The sequence below is a fragment of the Orycteropus afer genome, unplaced genomic scaffold (assembly GCF_000298275.1).
Source record: "Orycteropus afer afer isolate SDZICR_OR568_19922 unplaced genomic scaffold, OryAfe1.0 scaffold00858, whole genome shotgun sequence".
NCBI lineage: Eukaryota > Metazoa > Chordata > Mammalia > Tubulidentata > Orycteropodidae > Orycteropus > Orycteropus afer.
The window spans coordinates 447,565-459,468 of record NW_006922445.1 but is presented as its reverse complement, the minus strand read 5'-3'; the positions used below and the strand labels follow the sequence as shown (position 1 = coordinate 459,468).

General features: G+C 38.2%; 1 protein-coding gene across 1 annotated transcript in view; it reads right to left on the bottom strand.

The window, feature by feature from the left end:
• NID1 (nidogen 1) overlaps positions 1-11,904 on the bottom strand; it is a 225,261-nt gene that overhangs the window by 19,746 nt on the left and 193,611 nt on the right. Inside the window, exons 13-15 of the mRNA XM_007958156.1 lie at positions 4,681-4,908; positions 3,833-4,005; positions 1,285-1,411 (exon numbers count right to left, since the gene is read on the bottom strand). Coding sequence (XP_007956347.1) covers positions 1,285-1,411; positions 3,833-4,005; positions 4,681-4,908 — 528 coding nt within the window. The remainder of the gene's footprint in view (positions 1-1,284; positions 1,412-3,832; positions 4,006-4,680; positions 4,909-11,904) is intronic.

The following is an 11,904-nucleotide window of genomic DNA, read 5'->3' as shown; positions in this document are numbered from 1 at the left end:
AGATTATCTTCTGTGTCTGTGTTAATTGGTTTCCCTTTTCTTTGTTGAAGAGGGTCTGTGCAATCCTTCTGCCTAGTCCGCCATCTTGCCCCGCCTGGTGTCCCATGTTTTTAAAGATGTATCTTTGACTTGAATATTTGCAAGGGAAGCAAGATAATTTTACACAACAAATATCATCAGCAGGAAAACGTCTTTTGAATGAAAATATTTCCAAGTCAGCTGATGAGTCATTATTTAAGCAACATGCAGACTTGAACTTTTCAATGAAGGAATTTTTACAAATCCTTGGGTTTTTGTTGTAATGATCTTTAATCTAGAAAGAATATTCTTGCTTTATTGTTGAATGTAGACATCAAAATAATGAATAGAGTCCTTCACTTAAATTGATACCTGTAAGTTAAGGAATTGAGGTGAAATTTTGAGGGGTAGGCTGTGTCAAAGTGTCATCACTTTATCTTCAGTAATGCAACAGATAGTTGAGAAATGTTTGTAAAAGTTCAGCCTGATTTGTTGTACTTCTCTGGCACAGGCAATCTAAGCAAATGCCAGAGGAGTGAGGTAGAGGAGGGGAGAACCCTTTCCCAACAATGTTACAGGTTGAGATGACAAATTTTTAACCTAAAAACTGTCTTGAGAATAGAATCAACTATCAGGGTCAATATTTGCCAATCTGCTTGTAATCCTCCCACTTTGATTCACCTGCCTGTTGCCTTTGAGAAAATCCTAGTGAAGCACACCATGGAGCAGACACTCTGAGAATCAGTTCTACAGTCAGCAGTCAGAGGGTGAAACACAAATCAAAACTGGATTAGAGGGCACTGAGCTTCTCATAAGAGTGATAGAAATATTGGGAAACAGAATGCTGATGGTTGCACAATATGATGGAAGTAATTAATGTCAGTGAATTTTACATGTAAAAAATGTTGAAATGGCAAATGTTTATATATATATATATATATACTACTCTTAAAAACAAAACAAAACTGGGTGGCAAGTTTGGCCTTTGTTGTCCACTAAAATTGACTACTAAGTTTTCTCAGAAAGTTGTGGGCACTTACACTATTCTCAGTTTATTCTTCTTAGGTTAGCAACAAACTTCAAAGTCCTTGGATGGCTTTTCAGGTGGGGCTAGAAAGGGTGATGTTTTGAGGCAGAGGACCAGGCCCCTCCCAAACCACCATACCTTGTAAGCAACCATACCCTCCAATCTCCATCTTCTTCAAAGAGTCTCTTTGGCTGCTAGAAGCAAAACCAAGAAAACAAGAGTGATCTTAGCTTTCCTACCTTGCCGAACGATGGTTGTTGGCTCTCCTCCATGCAGACTGGCTCTCCCAATGGAAGGGCCACTGATATCAGTCCAGTAAACCATCTTGTCCACACAATCGAAGGCAAGTCCAATGATAACTTTATCCTGTAAGTGAAGACCAATGGTGAGAATGGTTCACCTACCGGCATCTGAGTAACTAATGATGGTGAGAATCTTTTCATGTACTTATACGCATTTGAATATCTTTTTTGAAGAAGTGTCTTCAAGTATTTTGCCCATTTTAGAATTTTTATCATTGAGCTGTAGGAGTTCTTTATATAGTTCTGGTAGTCAGCTCCAAGTCATGATGACCCCATATACAGGGGAATGAAACACCGCCCAATACTTGTATCAGTAGTGGATCAGACCTTTGTGATCCACAGGGTTTCACTGGCTGATTTTTAGAAGTAGCTTGCCGGGCCTTTCTTCCTAGTCCATCTTAGTCTGGAAGCTCCACTGAGACATGATCTGTATCATAGCAACATGAAAACCTCTGTGGACATTTGAGTGGTGGCTGTGCATGAGGTGCATTGGCCAGGAGGAATTGAACCCAAGTCTCCTACATGGAAGCCGAGAACTGTACCACTGAACCACTCCATTCATCTATCCCATCTTAATTCCATAATAGGCATATTATGGCCTCAAGCTCTTCCCCTTGGTTTTTGGGGAAAGTGACTTTCACAGGGAATTCAACCCACCTCCACTACCTGACATCATGTGCTGGAGGTTACAAATGAAGACTGATTATCATCCCTCAAGGAATTCGTGTTTTCAATGAGGCAATATGAGAGTACAAAGATCACTCATGTATTCATTCAACAGATATTTTATGTGTGCCTCCTATGTGCTAAGTACTGTCCTAGGGTATGTGGAAAAAACACCTCTATGAAATAGACAATTTCCCACATGCTGTTGTTGTTGTTACTTGCCGTCGAGTCGGATCTGACTCATAGTGACCCCTCCTTGGGTTTCTGAGGCAGCATCACTACAGAAGTAGATTGCCCAACCTTCCTTCCGAGGAGTGGCTGGTGGCTTTAAACTGCCAGCTTTCTGGTTAGTATTCAAGTGCCTTAGGCACTATGCTACCAGAGCTCCTATTTCCCACATATGGTTCTCATATTCTTGGTGGGAAGATATACATTAAATAATTAAATAATAATTAATATATCAAGGAGAGCTGAGGGCTTTGATGAAAAATAAAACACTATAAGGAAATAGAGAATAATGATGCAATTTTGGAGAGGGTGGTCAGGAAAGATCTCTGTGGGAAGTGATGGTTCAGCAGAACTTTGAATGAAGTGGTGCAGTGCAAGTGTGTGTGTGTGTGTGTGTGGTGGAGGGAGTGGTGAGAGACCTCCAGGCATAGGGAACAGCGTGTGCAAAGGCCTGGAGACAGGAATGTGCTTGACTTGTTCAAGGACTCAGCTGGCTAGAGGGGCTAAAGCTGGTGAGTGATGGGGGTAGTTGCAGTGAATGTGGCTGGAAAGGTAGCTGGAGGCAGGATCCTATGAGGTCTTTGGGGGCCATGGAAAAATGGGATTTTACTCTGAGGGCAGGGGGAGCCCACTGGAGAGTTTTGAGCAGGTGAAGGATATGAATCTAATCAAATAGTTATATAAGAGGCTTTTGAAAAGTATTTCTAATTTAGATCTATTTTTCTCTTTGTTTATGTTTCCTTCTTGAAAAGGAAGCAGTATGGCAATGTGTAGTGGCTATGATGGGGGATGAATGTTGGAATCAAAAATAGGGACAGTAGGAAACAGTGGAGAAGAGAAGAGAAAGGAGAAGAGAAGAAGATCTGAATGCTGGGCCTATAGAGACAGGATGGCACAAGTAGCATTTTTACCAGAAATTTTTCAGAAGGCTCTGCTGAGGATTGAGGAGGATTTCTGCAGGGTTTCATTCACAAGGGCAGTATGATCTCTGCCCCTACTCCCTCTTTCTGCTCTATGGTCCCTGGTGTCCCCACTCATTGCTCTGGCCACTGTGACCCAGTTCTAGCACCAGGAAGCCCCACAACTGTGATGTCTGACTTCTTGGCAGAAGGTCAGGATTGCAGAGAAAATAAAAGGGTTTTTCAGAAGTGTCCCACTCTATCTAACAGATAAAAATTCCCAATTCACTAAATTTATTTTTGAAGCTTTCAAAAGCCTCTAAGCTAAAGTGTGTTATCACCTCTTGGCAGATATGAGAACCTGTGGCTGAAAGATGAGTTTCTTTATTTTAGTAGCAATGGAAAGATCAAACCCAGCAGATGCACACAGATAAAATACAAAGCTCACAAAAAGCCCTTCCCAGGGGTCAAATATCCATAAGAACTTCATATTTTGGCTCCATCTCACCAGAAGACTCACAGAAGCTCAGAAGTACAATATCCTCACCTAGAGATGGACCCCTGGTCACACAAAATGATGAGCCCCCTGGCTCCAGGGCCCCCCCTGGGTTCCTGGTCTAACTATGACCTGTTGATCTCTCTAATGCACCCAAAGTGGAAGTTGTCACCATGAACAATGAGCCAGCACTCACCGGGGCATGAAGTAGTGCTTTGGCTTCAGTCTCCTTCATTGTATTTCCCTCCAAGGGGAGACACTCTATCTTCCCAGTCTGGGCAAAGAGCAAGTGGGTCCCAGGTGGCAGAGGGATCACAGCAGTAGGAACTGAGGGTCCATGGTGAGTTGGGGGTGTCACTGTACTGAGACCTGTGGGCAGGAGATGCCAGTGAGCAACACCTGAGGGCACCAGGTATGTGGGTTTGCACACTGCCACAGGGTATTGTAAAACAAGCTCACAGAAACTTCCGTGGTTGTCTGCACTTTACATTCTAAAATTGATCTCCATCTAAAGGTCTGTGGGCACAATTGGGATGGAGGTAAGTGCTGCAAAGATGAGAACAGGGCTGACCTACCTGAGGAAAGATGCCTGGGCAAGGGCTCAGGTTGTCTCCACCATCCTTGTGATGATATGCCAACATGGAAATATCTTGAAGCCTTACCTCCCATGCAGAGTTTACCCCATATCCAGGGCACAGGTATTCAACCTGCTGTCAACTGTCAGTATAGCAAACCAGGGGCCCAAGGGTTATTTAAACAAAGCTCATTTTTGCACAGAAAGAGAACAGGAAATAGGTAAGTGGAAAGAAAATGCAGAGAAGGAGTGAATGAAAAGGGGGATAAGGAGGAGGGGATAAGAGGGGAGACTGTCTGGAGAGCAGAAACAGAATAGGGTTCAAGCTGCAGAGTGGTTCAAGACTAAGGGTCATGCAGAAAACAACCCCCCCCCCACACACACCCCAATGAAGAAATGTACGTGGCTGGCGGGCCTTGCAATGTCATTGTCATTCTTGCCTTGGAATGCTGGGCCACCATTGTACTTACATGGGGGCTGTACTCCAGGTCTAGTCCTGGAACCCTCGATCTCGCGGCCATCCCGGTCCACACACCAGCAGTGTCCAGTGCTGCCGTGGCACTGAGTGGGTGCGTAGTACCCATGCTCATCACACTCGGGGACAAACAGCCCTGGGAGTTTGGGCTGCTGTGGGTCCACAGCACCTGCTGCCCCAAGAATGTGCTCACGCTCATGCTGGCATCTGGTTTTCTCCACTTCTGTTCAAGAGGTAGTAAAAGAAGGGGCAATTAGCTCTGCATCCCCATTCCCAGGCCACAGGCTATCCCACTGCACTCACTGTGAACCACCACTAATATCTATGGTGTTTTTGTTCTGTTTTAGCTTTTATTTTGATGTAATATATATAACAAAATATTTGCCATTTCAACCATTTTTACATGTACAATCCAGTGACATTGATTACATTCACTAAGCTGAATGTGCAATCATCACTAATATCCATTCCCAAATTTTTCATCACCCAGGGGTTTCTGGGTGGCACAAAGGGTTTCAAACTTGTCCAGTGAACCCCTGGAAGAAAGGCCTGCAATCTGCTTCTGAAAGGTAAAAACCTTGAAAATCCTATGGAAGAGTTCTACTCTGCACATATGGCCTTGCCATGAGTTGGAATTGACTTGAAGGTCACCAACAAAAACAAACAAACACTCTGGACCCAGGTACCCTGCCCTCAGTTGCTTTTTGGGCTGGCAGGAACTCCTCTGGAACCAAGTGCCCTGCTCCCTGCTACCAGCTTGGTCAGCAAGAACACTGCCTGGGTGCCCTATGCCCCCAGCTCCCCCCCCCCTTTTTCCCTGCCTTTTTTTCTTTCTCTTCCCTGGTTCCTCTTCTTCTTCTTCTCCCCCTTCTTTTTCCTTGTTTCCTTTTTTTCTTCTTTTTCTCTTTCCATTTCTCTTATCCCTTGTTTCTGTTCCCATATTTTGTTTTTTCTTTCCTATTTTTTCTTTTGCTCTCCCTCCAGGTTTTTTTCCTCTTTGACCTTTTCGTGTTTCATTTTTTCCTTTTTCTTTTCATTTTTCCCCTCTTTTTGTGGTTGTTATTGTTTATTTGTGTGTTTTGTTCTCTTATTCTTATTTCTATGTTTTTTTGTTTTGTTTTTTCATCCCATCCAGTGAGAAGCCACAATCATGCTCACATGACACAACCACATCTGCATCTCCTGCAGCCCCATCCACTGGGTGAAGACCACTACCTGCTTTGACACCAACTGATCAATGACAGACAGCAGTCAATGCCAGCCTAATATGCCCTCAACTGCTCTTCACAAACAGCAAACAGAGAATGATTCACACTTCCTTATCCTCCATCACATGCACCAGGAGATAAATGGTGAGTTCCTAAGTATTGGCAAACTAGTGAACAGAATAGTACACGAGTCTCACTTACTCAGATAGATTAAAACAAAATAAAACAAACAAACAAACAAAAATTAAAACCCACCTGGGCCAATCATGCCAACATACAATCACCAATTAAATACAAATACAAAAATCACAATATCTTGGAGACAACTGACAATCCCAGTTCATACAAAGAATCAAGATAAAATAGCACAAACAAGGGACCAAAATGCAGAGCCAAAAAACCTCCCTGAGGAATAAATAGCATTGGAACTACCTGAAAAGGAATTCAAAAGAATTATATTTCAGTAACTTCAACAGATTGAGAAGGAGATCAAGGAAAATACTGACAAAATTAAGGAAAACAGACAAAACTATGGAAGAATTCAGGAAAAGAATACAAGAACCAAATGAAAAAATTACAAACCATATAGGAAAAACAAAGAGATATTTAGAAGATTAATACTAAGATTTCAGAAATAGATAATACATTGAAGGGGCAAAGGAGTAGAATTAAATCAACAGAAGACAGAATTGGCAAGATTGAAGACACATTTCTCAATATTATTTTGTTAAGGGAACAATCAGAAGAAAGAGTGAAAAAGAAAAATTAAGACAGTTTAAGATATATATGGGAAACCATAAAGAAGAATATCTTATGTGTGATTGGAATTCCAGAACAGGAAGAGACAAATAAAACCACAGAGAAAATTGTCAATGTTTCATTGAAAGAGAACTTCCTTAATATGATGAAAAATGAGAAGAAATGCAATTAAGATGCTCAAAGAACCACAAACTGGATAGACCTCAAAAGAATATCACCCTAACATATCACAATCAAACTTTCCAAAACCAAAGACAAAATAAAAATCCTAAGAGTAGCTTGGGGAAAATGAAAAATTAACTACAAATGGAACCCAGTAAAGCCAAATAGGAATTCCTTTACAGAAACCATGCAGGAGAGAAAACAATGAGATTACATATTAAAACCCTGAAAGAAAAAAAAAAAATCCCAACCAAGAATTATCTGCAGAGCAAAACTGGCCCTCAAATATGATGGCCAAATTAGGTTATTTTCAGACAAACAGAAAACAAGGAATTTATAAAACCTAGACCAACCTTACAATAGATGCTAAAGGAGTCATTTCAATAGAGAATCAACAACAGGACACAACACATATGCCAACATCACCTAGAAACCAACTCAGACGTAGAAGTATCCAAAGTAAAATAAACTTACAAGACTGAAAACAGGAACCAGAGACATCAATTTGTAAATGAGTACAACTGTAAAGCAAAAAGAAGAAATTTCAAAATGGAAAGGAAGTCAAGATGATTTTGCGATAGAACAGACTGTTTTACACTTGTGAAGAAAATGATAAATCACAGTGTAACCTCAAAGAATATTAATAAACCTTTCATCAAAATGAAAAAGAGGAAAGCTGTATTTAGTAAATACTAAAACAACAGCAATGAAGGAAATGTTAAGAAAACCCATAATCAAAATGAGCTCAGCACAGAAAATTACATGGAAAAAAGAAATCAGTAACACCACAAAAAAACACATAGTAAATGAACAGTAATAAATTCATACTGTCAATAACTCCAGTGTATATAAATGGATCAAATGCACCAATCAAGAGACAAAGTTTCAGAATGGGAAAGAAAGCATGACTCATAAATATGCTGTCTACAAAAGACACAGTAGACACAAAGACAAAAATAGACTAAAAATCAGAGGTTGGAAAAAATTATATAAAGAAAATGGCAATAAAAAAAGAGCAAGAGTGGCAATATTAATTTCTGATGCAATAGAATTTAAGACAAAAAAACATCACAACACAGAAGGAAGGACATTATATAGTGTTAAAGGATTTACCAAACAAGAAGATATAACCATAATAACTATCTACATATACAATGAAAGAGCCCCAAAATACATAAGTCAAACTTTAACAGAATTGAAAGGAAAAACAGACAACTCCACAATAATAGAAGACTTTAATACCCCACTTTCAATGAAGAATAGAACTAGAAAAAACTCAAAAAAACCCCAAAAGAGCTAAACAATACAATCAACCAACTTGACTTTATAGACATACAGAACACTTCACCTAGTAACAACACACTATACATTCTTTTTCAGCACATATGGAACATTCTCCAGAACACATCATGTTAGGCTACAAAGCAAGCCTCCATAAGCTTAAAAACATCAAACTACTGCAAAGCATCTTCTCAGATCATAATGTTATAAGATTAGAAATCAACAATAGAAAGATCAATGAAAAAAAGCAAACACATAGAAACTGAATAACACCCTACTTCAAAGCTACTGGGTAATAGAAGAAATAAAAAATGAAATAAAAAATATCTTGAATCCAATGATAATGAAAACATAATATACTAAAATCTTTGGGACACAGCAAATCAGGGCTCAAAGTACAATTTATAACAATAAATGCACACATCAAAAAAGAAAGTGCCAAAATCAACACCTTAACCCAAAATATTCAACAATTAGGAAAAGAGCAGCAAAAAACAAAAACAAACAAACAAACAAAAACCTATTGTCACTCAAAGAAAGAAATAATAAAGATTTGAACAGAAATAAATGAAACAGAAAACAGAAAAACAATAGAATCAACAAGACTAGAAGATGATTCTTTGAAGAGATTAATAAACTAAAATTAACAAACCAGTGGCACATTTAACATAGGAAAAGAAGGAGAAGATGCAAATAACATAAATAGAAATGAAATGGATAATGTCACATCAAAATAACTGAAACAAAAAGGATAATATCAAGATACTATGAAGAATCGTACGCCAACAAGTTAGAAAACCTAGACAAAATGGACACATTTTTAGAAACTTCACACTCACTGCCATTGAGTCTATTCTGACTCATAGTGACTCCCATTGGGTTTCCAAGGCCGTTAATCTTTACACAGGCAGACTGCTCCAGCTTTATTTCATGAAGTAGCTGGTCAGTTTAAACCATCAAGTTTTGGTTAACACCCAAATGCATTAAAGACTACATCACCAGAAATTTTTTTCTAGAAACATACTACCTACCTAAACTAACAAAGATTGAGGTAGAAAATTTGAACAGCCCATAACAAAAGATGCAATTGACTAGGTCATTTTTTAAAAAATGATAATGATAATAATAATAATAATAAAACTACCAACATAAAAATGTTTTCCCACATATGACTTCATTAGCAAATTCTACCAAACATTTAGAGAAGAGCTGACACCAATCCTACTCAAACTGTTCCAGAACATAGCAAAGGAGGGACTCTTGAATTCATTTTATGAAGCTAACATACCCTTGATACCCAAAACCAGGCAAAGATACCACTGAAAAATAAAATTATAGTTCAATATACTTCATGAACATAAAAATTTTCAACAAAATCCTGTCAATAGAATCCAACAACATTTGAAAAAAATAATACATCATGACCAAGTGGGATTCATAACTTGAAGGATGGTTCAACACTAGAAAAACAATCAACATAATCCATCACATAGATAAAACAAAGGAACAGAGCCACATCATCATATCAATTGATACAGAAAAGGCATTTGACAAATAACACATGATCCAACACCCATTCAACATAATTAAGGACATATATACAAAATTAACAACCAACATTATTGTCAATGAGGAGATAGTAAAAACATTCCTCTTACAAACGGGTACTGGACAAGGATGTCTTTTATCATCACTCCTATTCAATGTAGTGTTAGAAGTCCTTGTCAGAACAATAAGGTGAGAAAGGAAAATAAAACACAAACAAATTGGCAAAGAAGAAGTAAAACTCTCTTATTTGCAGATGATGTGATCTTATATATAGAAAATCAAAAAACTCACTAAGAAAATTACTGGAACTAATTGAAAGTTTCAGCAAAGTGGCAGGGTACAAGATCGACATATAAAAATCAGTTGAATTCCTTTACACTAATCAAGAAAACTCTGAAAAGGAAATCAGGAAAGTAATGTCTTTTACAACTACAAAACATTACAACCCAAAAGAGAAAGTACTTAAGAATAAATCTAACCAGAGACATAAAATACTTAAAAAGAAAATTACAAAACAAAAGAAACCAAAAGAAAAACTAAAAAAAATTAAAAAAGAAAGAAACCTCTCTGCCATTGAGTCAATTCCAACTCATTGCAATCTGCAATTGAGTTTCTGAAGTGGTAAATCTTCATGGAAGTAGATTGCTCCATCTTCCTTCTGTGGAGCAGCTGATGAGTTTGAACTGACAACCTTCTGGTTAGCAGTCAAATGCCTTAGGTACTGTGCCTAAGGTACTGAGCTCCTTGAGAGACCTATATAAATGGAAGACTATACCAAGCACAAGGGTAGGAAGATTTAATATTGTGAAAATGTCAATATTTGCCAAAATGATCTACAGATATAATGTAATCCTGATCCAGATTCCACCATCTTTATTTACAGAGATGGTAAAACTAATCACCAACTTTATACAGAAAGGAAAGAGATCCTAGATAAGCAAAAAACTGCTAAAGAAGAAGAAGAAAGTAGGAAGCCTCACAATCTCCAATCTTAAACCTACTATACAGCCATGGTAGTTTAAACAGTCTGCTACTGGTACAATAACAAACACAAAGATCAATGGAACAGAATTGAGAACTCAATAGTAAATCCATCCATAGAATGGAGTGCTGATCTTTGACAAAAGGTCTGAAAGTCTCTTTAATAAATGGTGCTGGCAAAACTGGATACACATTTGAAGAAAAGTAAGACAGGACACATATCTCATATCATATATAAAAACAAACTCAAGTTGTATCAAAGACCTGAATGTAAAACCTAAAACCATAAAGATCATCAAAGAAAAAGTAGGGACAAACTTAGGGGGCCCTAATTCAGGGCATACTCTATCAATCATAACTGAAAATGCACAAACACCAGAAGACAAAATAGATGACTGGGACCTCCTAAAAACTAAGACACCTATATACATCAAAAGATTTCACCAAAAGAGTAAAAAGAGAATTCACACAGTAGTACCAAATTTTTGGCAACAAAATATTGGACAAGGAGCTAATCTCTAGAAGTTATAGAAAAGTTCAACACTTTAACAACAAAAAGAAAAAATAATCCAATTTAAAAATGGACAGAGGACATGAACAGACACTTGACCAAACAAGATATTCAGGTGGCCAACAAACACGTGAAGAAATGCTTGTAATCATTAGCCATTTAAGAGATGCAAATCCAAATAACAATGAGATACATCTCACTCCAGTACTAACAGCAAAATTCAAAAAAATAGAAAACAATAAATGCTGGCATAGGTGTGGAGAGACTGGAATATCCATATCCTATTGGTGGGACTGCAGAATGGTACAATCTCTGTGGAGAATGGTATGGCTTTTCCTTAAAAAGCTGGAAACAGAAATACCATGTGATCCAGCAATTCCACTACTAGGTATATATCTTAGAGAAATAACAGCCATGACATGAACAGACATATGCACACCCATGTTCATCACAATACTATTCACAATAGCAAAAAGCTGGAAACAACCTAAATGCCCATCAATGGATGAATGGATCAACAAACTATGGTACATATACACAATGGAATACTACGTAATATTAAAGAACAATGATAAATCTGTGAAATATATCATAACATGGATGAATTTAGAGGATATTATGAGGCCTTACAAATATTATATGAGGTCACTATTGTGAAAAGTCAAGAAATGGGTTTCCCCGAGGCGGGGCAAGATGGCGGACTAGGCAGAAGGATTGCACAGACCCTCTTCAACAAAGAAAAGGGAAACCAATTAACACAGACACAGAA